At 36.8% G+C, this 13,446-nt stretch overlaps 1 protein-coding gene across 1 annotated transcript in view; it reads right to left on the bottom strand.

Annotated features, from left to right (window-relative positions):
* The window catches only part of MED17 (mediator complex subunit 17), a 139,405-nt gene extending 131,298 nt beyond the window's left edge, over positions 1 to 8,107 (bottom strand). The window contains exons 1-2 of the mRNA XM_067153568.2: positions 7,990 to 8,107; positions 7,663 to 7,851 (exon numbers count right to left, since the gene is read on the bottom strand). Coding sequence (XP_067009669.1) covers positions 7,663 to 7,851; positions 7,990 to 8,078 — 278 coding nt within the window. The 5' untranslated portion in view covers positions 8,079 to 8,107. The remainder of the gene's footprint in view (positions 1 to 7,662; positions 7,852 to 7,989) is intronic.
* Positions 8,108 to 13,446: the final 5,339 nt, after the last annotated feature.

Here is a 13,446-nt window from a genome sequence, read left to right as displayed (position 1 = left end):
CATCTTAAGACATCCAGGACTTGTTCAGTTGGTTTTTGAAGGAAGTGTAGGTGGTAAGAACGGTAGGGGTAGACCAAGGTATGAATATGACAGGCAGATTAGAGCAGATGTAGGATGCAATTGTTACGTAGAAATGAAAAGATTAGCACAGAATAGGGTGGCTTGGAGAGCTGCATCAAACCAGTCTATGGACTGATAACTCAAACAACAATGAACATAAGCTGCTTCAGATTTATATTTATCCTGTTATTTATCTCATTTACCAAATCACATAAATTTTCATTATTCAGATTTGTTTACGTAACAAGATCCTATCTAATAACGTTCTTCCCGCAGTAAAAATTATATAAAACTGAATCTAATCTAACCTATTTTAAGTAAACATTGCCCTGAGGACGTCTACATCTATGAAAGATCAAACACACAATGGTATGTGCACATATCTCTGAGGATATATCTCCCTAATGAAGTAATTGAATTAAATGACAACTAAAATAACATAAGACAAGAACAAGAAAATAAAATCATATTCGACAAATTAAATAAATAACACATCTCTGAGTTACACTAAGACTTAACTCAGAAATAACTACAATTAAGCTATAAATAAATAAATAAATAAATAAATAAATAAATAAATAAATAAATAAATAAATGGTAATGTCCTCGTAGTTATATGCACTTTAATTAATTAATTAGTGATGGCGCCATTCAAATCTCATCTCAATATTAAATATTATGGCTCAGATATAGCCGTAGTGATCAAATTTTGTGTCATCTACATTAAAGATATGGGATTAACAAGTAAATGACCCTACAGTTGGACTGATGGTAGCAGGCAAATTATAATTCATGACCTCTGTTCCGTCAATATACTACTCAACCTGTATAGAAAATAAGAGTGCAAATTTAGCTTTTGTTTGGAAGGACTACGTCCTATTTAAAGTAAATGTTAGGAAACTTGTTAATGTACATATAATTGTAACGTAAATGTGGACCATTTGCATGAGGTCACACAGTTTGCTTTCTTTTCATTTATGCAGATTTTTAGCTGAGTGGTTAGCATCATTTCTTTTACGAGTCAGTTTCTTATTTTAGCCTCATTTATTTTGATTTGTTTGCTTTGATGTTTGAGATGCAGTGTACGTCTCGGGGCTTAAACGTGCATGTATATAAGAATTTAAATGCAAGTCAGGAAGGACTAGATTAATGTATTTAATGGGAGCTCAAATTGTACAGAAACATGCTGTCACGTTTTCTGGGATTTCTTGCATGATGTGTGAATAACTATGAGTGAGATGGCGGAGTTTGGATCCACAAAATTTTGATAGCGTCATCTTCATAACTATTTTGAATATCAAGATGAGTGTAAATTAGTAATTGAATCACGAGTTCCTCAAACGCAGCTTCGTATTTCAAGTTCCGACTAATTAGAATCAATTTTCTGTAAAATTTACTTTTATTATTAATGTGAGTTTCTCAAGTAAGGTTGAGATATTTCAGTAACTTTCAGATGTTCAGGCATGATCGATTGTCTATGTGGCATTTTCTTAGTTTCAATTTATGATATTATTACAGAGTTGGCCACTTTATTATTCATGTTTAACTTTATGACTGCGAGTGCTTTGATTTGTGACCAGCGCAGTCTTATTTCTTTTCATGCGAGCGAATGTTAGACAACGTAATTTCATATACTTATTTAGTTTTGGCAACTTTAGGACAAGTGATATGGCTTAGGCTGAAAACATAGTGAAGCGGGGAGCAAAGCAGAGAGCAGAGCAGCGAGCAAGGCATTTTATTATCAACGCGCCGATGAAGGAGGTTGGTGGTCATAGTGAAGCGGAGGGCAAAGCAGCGAGCAGTGCGCGCCAACACACTTCGCAGGCAGGTAGTGAATGATGGACGGGTTGTTTATGCTGGAAAATTCTACATTAAAACCTGGCATGTGCTGCAAAACACAGACACCAGTAGAAGTTGCAATGTGCACCCAATAACCCAGTGACGAAAGAGCCTGGTGAGAAATATTAGATTAGCTGTCCTAGATATTCTCGGAATGAGTTGATTTTAGTCTTCAGTTGTTTAGGGCAAGTCAGAGTATTAAATTACGAAATACATTCCTACGTTTCCTCGTGCATATATAAGTCAGTAACGAAACATTCTGATGAGAAATATTATCCGGGAAGCTTGAATGTGTCTCCACACACGCAGCGTCTCAATATAAAACGATTACCGGTACCGAAAAAGGCAAACGTTGGCTAAATACCATGTAAATGTTATTCTAAAATATATTATAAAGCCTTTACTACAAGCCACGTCCGTAGCTGCCGTCCTCGAAGGCCCGGATTATTCTCATAAGCCAAAAATGTAAGATGGCAAGAGGGCCAGTATGTGTTTTAAAACAGTACATGCATCTTACCTCCTTTGACGGTGTACCTGATGAGAGCTGCACAACCTCAGAATGAGGACAACGAACGATTTAACTACAGCAGTGACCAAGATGTTAAGCCCCTTTAAACAACAAGCAGCAATCTCTAGGCCTAAAAATTTTTCAACCGCCGGAACTCGGGTATTTTCCCCATCCGGAAAGCCAGCTACTGCTACGGTCAACCGGCTTACGAGAAGTCCCGCAGAAATGCCGCTCCGCAACGCGATACTTTAAACATTAGCGTAGTTAGGGACCTACCCTAACAAAACTCACCTCATCTCCTATAGGCGCAAAATGTCAATACACTTTACACTGATGTCTCAAAAAGCAGTTACGGTAATACAGTACACATTCTGTAATGGGAACAAAGATTCCACAACCTCGCTCTCGGATGAAAAAAAAAAACTACCAGTTATTACCGCACGATTTGAGATGTTACGAATTTTTAACTAACATACTAGTAGAACAAGTAATAAAAGCTTGTTATATTAGAATTAGTCAAGTTTGCCCAGATTCCTTAAATTTATGGCACGTGTAAAATCATCTAAAAACTACTACAGTAATTTAGTATATCTACATACTTGTTTTCATTTCTGCAGCAACTTCATCCCAAAGCTTATCTAAAACAAAGCGATTGTGGTGTTGTGCATCCTTTTGGCCCCACAGAGGATTATGAATATAAACAGCACTAATTAATTGATCGATATCCATGTTGGATCCAAGGTAAGAGCAGCGAGCAAAGCAGCGAAATCAAATTATTTTGAACGCTCCGCTTTGCTCTCTCCTCGTGATAAAAGTGACGCTCTGCTCTCCGCTGCACTATGCAAGCTCCCACTTGCAAACATGTGTTTGATTTCGCTGCTTTGCTCGCTGCTCTGCTCGCTGCTCTGCTCTCTGCTTTGCTCCCCGCTCCACTATATTTTCCGCCTCAGTGTGATTTTGAGTAAGAAGACGCGTTCCTCATCTGAACGGCCTGCATCTCCATGTTTTTGTGACTTGCCTCCAGTAGACTGTTGAGCAGCATGTGTAAAAGGGTTGGGCCCTGTGGTTTGTTTTTTTTATTATTGTGCAATTATTTTGGGAGACAATCTCCGATTTTGAGTCATTCCGCCATGTGTTGGCAAGGGTGATATGCATATCTACCGATGAGAGTTTTATTTAGTGGCTTATACTTCATGATTTTATTGGTTTTTGACCATGTCACTACGTGTTGCTGTAGACGAGATGTTTTATACTGCGACGTTTCGTTTGATTTTTCTTTCATGATATTACCGCGCTGAGGAATATTTTTGTGTCATGTAATATATTTCAGGAATGGACGTTGAATTGTGTTGAAAGTAAAAGCCTACTCTTATTTTTAAGAATTTGTGTCATTTAATTTATTTCAGGAATCCACGTTGATTTGTGCGTGTCGTTATAAAGTCCACCAACTGATTGCTTTTGTGTCATGTAATATATTTCAGAAACCTACGTTGAACAGGATGTGTTGCTTAAAGTGTAAATTATGTTTCCTTATATTATCCATAGAGGCTTTGAGTGAATAAGAGGTGCACGAATGCCGCATTCTTTCTTGGTGAGCCCTGGAAAATATGACATGTTTCTGTGTCTTTGATTGTCTCTATTTGCCATTTACGTGATTTTATTTTTTGTGGTTCCGATCCACAATGTTTGTTATGCTCATGAGATTGCTCATGATTCGAGGTCTATATATTTTGGTAGGAGGTTTTACCACTCAGCGTGTTATATTTTGTACAGTTAGATTAGTTTGTCTCCCCTTTTGCGCATTAAATCACGTCTTTTCGTAAGGTTAGGAACCCCCACTGCAATGTCAAGTGTGCAGGAAAGGGGAACGTATTCATCTACATTTCAAAGTGTTAACAAAAGTAAAGCCAGGAGCGTGGTGCGAGCATGCAAGCCCAATGTGTTAAAATTAATGAAATTTCAAGATTTGATACGATATATTAAGTATGTGTGTTGGCATACAATTGTATATTTGTATGATTTCTATTTTGATTCTCAAGATGGACTTTGTCAAGCTGAAAGAAAAATTCTTGAGTTATGTAAAAATTAGGATCATTTGATACTTTTTTGCTTCCATATTATTCTTGTTTATTTTAATAAACAGATTCTCCTCCAAAACTGACACCATGCTTCGCTTGCTTTATTTGTAGCTTTTAATTGACCTTACCGTGTCCATATTAGTTATATGTTCCCCATCAAATCCACGGTGTATGTAATTTTAGGGCAATTTTTTTTTATCATAGTTCGAACTGAGCACTCCTGGGAGCGGCTGACTAGTCTGGAGCAAATTACCTTGATGGTAGGAACGGGGACATATAAGTGGCGCAGCCAACGTGGTGCTTTTCTTTTGCTTCTCTAACCCTTTCGATATTTTGGACACAGTGGTCATACGAATTGCTTGCCCAACCTGTGATTTTTTTTTTCTTTCTGTATTTTAGTGAAGCCGAAGTATCCATTTTATCGGATGCGAATGACGTGAAGAATGTGGAAATTAAGTAAAGCTAGGTTTGAAAGTTGAATCCACGTTACCTATAGTGTGGACAAGCAAAAGGTGAAAGTCAGATGTAAATCCATATTAATCGCAGTATTAAACCATTTCACCTTTACCATACGGAAGGCTATGCCTAGTATATGTTTTTAAGTATTAGAGCAAGGCTACAATGTCAAAATTTGACGATAGGATAGTCAACATGACACGGTAAATTCAGACAGGTTATAAGTCTGAAAGCATGTTGAACCACATAACGTACGCGAGCTAACCGTATAGCAGAGTAGAGATTTTATATTTTCACCCACCGGGGTATGTTATTTTTCTTGTTAATGTACATATAATTGTGTAACGTAAGCTTTTTATGCAGATTTTTAGCCGAGTGGTTAGCATCATTACTTTTACGAGTCAGTTTCTTATTTTAGCCTCATTTATTTTGATTTGTTTGCTTTGATGTTTGAGACGCAGTGTACGTCTCGGGGCTTAAACGTGCATGTATATAAGAATTTAAATGCAAGTCAGGAAGGACCAGATTAATGTATTTAATGGGAGCTCAAATTGTATGGAAACATGCTGTCACGTTTTCTACATATAAATTTTAATGTAATGAAACCTGTCGGAAGGTATTTGTCATTTTTGTTCAAGTTAGGCTATAGAATTAAGGGCATGACGCAGAATGGAGGGGGCGCCCGAGATAAAAGTGACCAGATTATTATTATTTTCATGTGGTGTCGAGATTTAAGGAAAATTTTTGTTTATAACAGAAAACAGCGAGATAGAGTTAATTGTTTTTCTTTATATTCAGCTCTGCTAAAACCTATGCAGCATAGGTTTTTCTTTAATTTCCAAATTGTATGCGATTATTGGCAGCCTTTTGCACCGCTCGATCATGTCCACAGTGAGAAATTAAACAAAAGACAATGCAATCATGCGTAGATGTCTGCGCTGAAACAGTGCTGCAGTAACTGAACTTTTGCACTTTCAATCAGCTAGCAGAATGGGCAGAATCCATTTCTTTCACAAGGGATAGAAAACCATCAGTATTTACATACAAGAACAAACCCTTAGTCACTGTGACACACATGAAATATTAAGGTGTGATTCTACAACCAAGTGGAAATAAATTTTCACTACAAATTAAAGACAGAATCACTGCTGCCATCCGAGCTATGAACAATATAGCCTAAATCTACTGAGGAAATTATCACTAAAACCTATGATGCAGCTTTTCCGGGTTAAAGTGTCCCCAGTTACCACTTATGGACTAGAAAATATCTGGCAGCATCTCACAAAAACTCATCTGAAAGAACTTGAGAAAGTAAAGGCAACTTTCCTCAAAAAAGTCTTATGCGTGTCCAAGTTCACACCATCTCGCCTGGTATATGCCCTGCCGAGAGAACAATTTTATGTTGAGGAGTTGAGGTTAAATTTTCTACTCCCAACTATGAGATAATGAAAGAAATGACCAATAAAAGAATAGAAATATGGGATGATTTCCTTGCAATTGATGCGATGATACTAGACTACTAGAACAAAAACAAATTTCAAGTTAAGACATTTGATGACCAGATTTGCAGTGCACGGGTTTCACCACCGAATCTGCAGCATAGAGAGGTACCACTTACCAGGTACAGACTGTAAATTCAAATTATGTGGAGATTGGTGCAACAGATATCATGTATTGTAGTGTAGGGAGACATGAAACTCTGACACCGTTTTGTGCATCAAATATCTAAAATATCTGTGTTTCTGTTTCAATGCAACAAAGAGCTAATTAGAACCTGAAGTGAAAATACTTGCAATTCTGTGCAATATGTGTTATATACATTATATATGTGGCCAATGGCTGCAATAAATACTTCATTCATAATGCCATACTAGGGCCAAGTAAGGATTAAATTCTCATTCAAAAGGGAAGTAATTTCCTGAGATATATCCACAAATAATTGCAAATGATTCATACAACTTCTCTGAAAATACTACAATTACTGCGTTTACATGCAGGATTCAGATCGATCTGAGTACACTTCCCGTATTGAAAACGCCATGTAAACAGGGACTCAGTTCGGATTGAGTCTCAAGGTCGATACGGTAAAATCTGGGATCGTATCGTACTCAGTTCGAATCGAGTTCCATGTAAACGCGGATCGTACTGAGATCGTATTGAAAACGACTGCGCACACACTCCATGTTTGTTCTGACAAAATCATCATCATTAAAGTTCTGTCAAAATGACAAATATAAGCCAGTACCGTAAATATATTACCTGTATAAATGATCAGCAACTGCAATCATAAGACGGCCAGCCCTGGCGATTAAGAAAATCACGATAACCTTCTGTTGGGGGTAAAATTGGAATGTGCGTTCTATCTATTGCACCAATTACATTTGGAATACCACACATACTTTCAAAACTGAAAGTTATCTCCTAGGCTTCTACTTCATTTGGCGTTTTTAAATTCTAAGAGGTGATATCAATTTTACAACAATTCTGCATCGTCTGTATACGTCGATGTTGCCTGGCGGATTCAATACGATACTCAAATACCACATGTAAACGGGGATCGTATTCAATACGGTAAGTGTACTCAAATCGATCTCAATCCCCATGTAAACGTACTAAATATTCCCTCAACAAACCTCTGCCACTAACCAGACATTTCACACTACCTACCTAGGGACTAGCTGGAAAAAATCACAGAATGCTATTTTAAAAAACTGTGAGCACCTTAATTTATTTCGAACAGAATCCCAGGGCCAGAGAGATGACTGGAAAGTTAAAGAATCCTTCGTTGAGGTTTCGTCATCACTTTTATCCGACTGATCACCGTTTTCTTTCTTGAGATCTTCAGGAGTAGTTTTGCTGAAGTCAATCTTTTGAGCTAACCTAGCAAGGCTCTCCGACATAGAGAGTGGTCTGAAATGCACAAGAGATATTGTTACTTAATCAATAGAGGCAAAATCGTTCCTTAGTACACATAACCTCATTGAATTTTCAAATATACTAAAACACAGAAAGAGTATACACAGACCTTCTTCAAATAATGCTACTTACGCTTGATAAATTTCTTGTCCATCGTATGTTATTTCTTGAATCTGATTTTCTATAGGCGCTTCAACAGAAATACTCACTGAATAAGCCATTCTAATCCTTGTCCGAAGACAGGACAGGAGCAATTTGGAACGACAACAAAACTCATGCGCTCACTAGCGCTTTACTGCCCATTGTCGCCAACCTATCGTAAAGCAGGAAAGAAAAATACATTCGGAAATAAAAATTCTTGGGAACAATATTGTAAAATAGTAATGACAACAGTTCACCGTAATTACGGTATCGGTGATAGTCTAATTGAAATAAGGGTCAGCCTACTACTCTAATTTAAGGGTGTTAAATATATAATGTATCGGTTCCCTCGTGTATTTCCTTACCGCGTGCTTCAGTGTATGCCATTGAACTATACGTAATACGTGTATGCTCATTTCCTTTAATTACCGGTATGTACGAAATTATGTGTTCAAAAATTCAAATAAAAATTTCGAATTATTAATTGCTAGCCTGGTGCAACCCTTGTAAAGCAGACCCTCCGACGAGGGTGGGCGGCATCTGCTGTGTTTAGGAAACTGCACATTTTTGTGGTGGAGGATAATGTTCTGTATGGACAAATACAGTAGAGATAATACGCGACACTTACGGATTTCGCCTTGCTAAAATGGGAGACAATTCGACGGTGGCGCTCCTAGTGACTTGACCTGAACAAATCGCGCTAAATTCAAATATCAATGGAAATGTATACACGGAAATGGATAAATAAATTACGTCTAGAAAGAAAGTGTTATTGAGATATTAACTTCGAAGTTGCTAAAGCAATTCTGGATAAATGAATAAAGAATTATTTAAACGGTTATTATTCAAAGACTGAAATTAGACAATATATAAACAAGAAGTGAAATGGTTTGATCTTTCATTTATGCATTACTTTTTTAGCTTTAGCATTCCTGCCTGAACTCTTACGGATGGATTTGTCTTTTTTTCTCATTTAAAAACATTGTATCATCACATTAAGACACTTGTCAATAAAAATATCGGCACATTCCTTACACATATGATGCAATGAATTAACATTTAATAATAATAATAATAATAATAATAATAATAATAATAATAATAATAATAATAATGTTTTTGTTTTACGTTCCACTAACTACTCTTTTACGGTTTTCGGAGACGCCGAGGTGCCGGAATTTAGTCCCGCAGGAGTTCTTTTACGTGCCAATAAATCTACCGACACGAGGCTGACGTATTCGAGCACCTTCAAATACCATCGGACTGAGCCAGGATCGAAAAAACACACGCGCGCGCGCACACGCACACACACACCCACACACACACAAATTACTGTTATGCCTTTAAGCATTCAGTCTGCAAGTTTTTTATTTTTCAAAACACTGCCACAATTCTCTATGTGTACCTAGCCCGGTGGCCTTGTTTAGTTCTATACCTCTTATCTTTAAATCATTAGAACCTGAGCCTAACCACATCATCTTCATCTCCCACTATTTCTCTTACTCTGCATGACTGAGACCATTATTCTCCTAGATAACCTATCTTCCTCTATTTGCCTCATATGACCACACCACTGTAGCCGGTTTATGCGTCCTGCTTCATCAATTGAGTTCATTCCTAACTCGGTCTTTATTTCCTCATCCCAGGAAACCTTTTGCCATTTTTCCTTCCTGTTTGAATCAGCGATCATTCTTGCTACTTTCATGTCGGTTACTTCTAACTTATGAATAAGATATCTTGAGTCCACCCAATTTTCCCTCCCATGAATCAAAGTTGACGTAAAACAGACCAGTGTAAAGATAGTTTCATATGGGAACTGACTGCCTTCTTACAGGATACAGCTGATCGCAACTGCAAACAAACTGCATTAACCTTGCTGCACCTTGATTAAATCTCACTTACTATAAACATCCTGGGAGAATACACGACCTAAATACTTGAAATAATTTACATGTTCCAGCTTTGTATTCCCAACCTGACATTCAGTTCTCTTACATTTCTTACCTGCTGACATCAATTTAATCTTGGAAAGGCTAATCTTCATACCATACTCATTGCACCTCTAAGTTCCAACATATTAGTCTTCAGCACAATCTGCCATTAAAACCATGTCATCCGCATAGGCCAAACTGCTTACTGGTATTACATTTCCATCCAACTGAATCCCTCCCTACCACTTTATACCTTTCAGTAGATGATCCATGTAAACTATGAACAACAAAGATGAAAGATTACAGCCTTGTCTAACCTTTTTACTCATTCTGCCATCAATTCTCACTGCAGCTCAATCGTTTTCATAAATATGTTTGATTGCATTTAATAATCTACCCTTAATCCCATAGTACCCCAGTAAAGCTAACTTCTTTTCCCTCAGTATTCTGTCATATGCCTTCTCTAGATCTAAGAAGCATAAACATACATGTCTGTTACTCTGGTAGCATTTTTCAATTACCTTGCACATACTCAAAATCTGATCCCGACAGCACCTCTGTCATCTGAAACCACATTGGTTTTCATCCAGCTTACTCTCAACCACTGATCGCACCCTTCCTTCAAAAATGCCAGTGAATACCTTCCCTGGTATAAGGATCTATGAAATATCTCAATAGATGTTGCAATCCTTCCTGTTCCCTTGCTTAAAGATAGGTGCAATTACTGCTTTTGTCCAATCTGAAGGTACCTCACTAGCATCTAAGCTAATCTTATTTACTCTACAAAGCCATTTATACTGGCCTTCCCAATATATTTCACAATCATCATCATCATCATCATCAATGTCCCACTCCTGTTGCCCAGGTGTGGTTTACAAGCCTCCTCCACTCCTTTCTGTCATTCCACTCTCACTGCTCCATTACTTTCACCATATCCAATCCAGCTTCTCTAATGTCCTCCCAAATCTGATCCATCCACTTTCTTCTCGGTCTTCCGACTGGTCTCTTTTCCTTAACTTCTCTTTCCAATTCCCTTCTTGCTACCCGTTCCTTTCCCATTCTTTTTACATGTCCGAAACATCTCAGGCTTGCTTTCTGTATATTTCACGATATCAGATCTAATTTCATCTATTCCTGCTGCATTATGACTAGAGCCCGAATTATATGTAATATAAAAATTAGAAGTATGTAGCTAAAATTGAAAAAAAAATATGTAGTCAAATATGTAATACATAAAAAATATTTAACTTAATATCTAAGCCTTATTTGATGTATTCTTGTACACAGTAGAAGAAACAAGACCAAAAAAGTTAAAAGTGCAGATGTTATCCAAACTCTAAATTTCATTTGGAGGCACAATTAATAACAATTAATTTTCCAAATTTTCCAAATATTCTGCAGTCATCGAATGCCTTCTGTGTGTTAGGTTGTACTTATGTATAGAACAAGACCTTTCAACTTCATATGAAGTCACTGGCACATATTTCAAATTGCCCAGCAAAGAAATATTTAATTGTAGACTTGGTCAAGCAAGGAAGATTATTATGAGAGAAGAAATTTGACCTCATCAAACACAAATATGCTTATTAGAATAATGTTTCTGAAGACTTCTGTATGAATTGTAGCCCTTTATGGAAGAGAAGCATGGGCAATAACCAAAGGTGAAAGAAAGAAAGAAAGAAAGAAAGAAAAAAGGCACTTTTGACATATGACATTAAACTGAAGACTGGTGAAGAGAGACAAAATCTGAGAGCAGAACAATGTGACAAAATTTGTGCAAGGGAAGATAGATAGACAGCTCAAGACACCCAAGACTTGCACCATCAACACAGCTAAGGGATGCGATCCTTTGACTATTTTAAAGTGTTTAATTACAAAACTTAAATTGATGTACAATTGGTGAAAAAAAGAATTGTTTTCTACCAAATGCGCTATTTAAAATATGTCATATTTATCAAAATAATTATCATGTATCGAAATATATTAAAATATGTAATTTTACACTTGTGGAATAATGATCCTTTTAAGTGTTTTAGTTTTTCTTGTAGCTACATATATGGGAACAGAATATGTAATTACATATAATCCGGGCTGTAATTATGACAATGAAGTTTATTTACCATCCTTTCCACTTTCTGAAGTGCAATTCTACCAACATCACTGTCCTCTTCCCCATGGGTTTGATTGTTCGTGACATCACCAGAAAGATTTCCTTTTATGCTGAGAAGATTTTCAAATTATTCCTTCCACCTGTCAAGCAATTCCTTGGGATCTATTATGAGTTCACCTAATTTACCCAAAACATTATTTATTTCCTTTTTCCCTCCCTTTCTAAGATTCTTTATTACTGTCCAGTAAGGTTTCCCTGCTGCTTGACCTTGCCTTTCTAGGTTTTTACCAGAATATTCCCACGACTTCTTTTTGGATTCAACAATATTTGTTTTGTTCTGTTTCTTTCATCTATGTACAACTCTCTGTCTGCAACAGTGTTTGTTTTTTTTTTTTTTTTTAGTCATTTCTGATATGCCTTCCTTTTACATTTACAAGCTGCCCTCAATTCAACATTCCACCAATATTTTTGCTTTTTCTCATCTTTGCACCCAGTTATTCCAGGCATTCCACTGCTTTTTCTACTACAGCATCCCTTTATATATCCTTAACCTTGTTATTGTCTATAGTTTGGAACTTTTCACCAATCATATCCATGTATTTCTGTCTAATTTCCTTGTCCTGGAGATTTTCTACCCTTATTTGCCTGCAGACAGTTTTCACTTCCTCTATCCTAGGCCTGGATTATACATTCTTCCCCACTACAGATCAGATAGTGATCTGTATCATTAAAAAATCCCTCAAATGGCTGCACATTCCTAACAGATTTCCTGAATTCAAATTTGGTTATAATGTAGTCTATTATGGATGCTTCCCCTACCCTCCCATGATTAACAATGAATAGCCGTTTGGTTGAAAAATATATTTATAACTGCTAATCCCATACTAGCTTCCCATTCCAATTAAATTCCATATATATCCCACATTTACCCATCACCTTATCATATCATTCAGTTCTATTTCCAAATTTTGCATTGAAATTCCCTTTTAGCACTATCCTATACTTGCTATTTACCCTGACTGTGATGTCATTCAGTGCTTCATCACACTTGTCAACTTCATCCTCACATATTAAATACACTGAGACATTTCTTTTCCTAATTCCTCCAAAAGCTTAATCTCCACACACATTCGCTCATTTCCATGCCTGACAAAAACTATGTTGCATGCAATAGTATTCCTGATGAACAGTCCTACCACAACTCTGTACTTCCCTTTTTAACACCTGTTAAGAATACTTTATGATCTCCTATCTCTTCACCGTTATCTCACCTTACTCGAATATCATTAACTCCTAACAAATCCAGACACATCCTCTTTTGTGACTTAGCGAGTTCTACTTTCTTTCTACCATAAGTCCCATTGATATTAATAGAGACCCATCGAATTCTATTTCTTTTTTCAAGTT

Source organism: Anabrus simplex, chromosome 9 (assembly GCF_040414725.1).
Source record: "Anabrus simplex isolate iqAnaSimp1 chromosome 9, ASM4041472v1, whole genome shotgun sequence".
Lineage (NCBI taxonomy): Eukaryota > Metazoa > Arthropoda > Insecta > Orthoptera > Tettigoniidae > Anabrus > Anabrus simplex.
The sequence above is the reverse complement of the archived record's forward strand: the minus strand, read 5'-3'. Positions and strand labels throughout refer to the sequence as shown.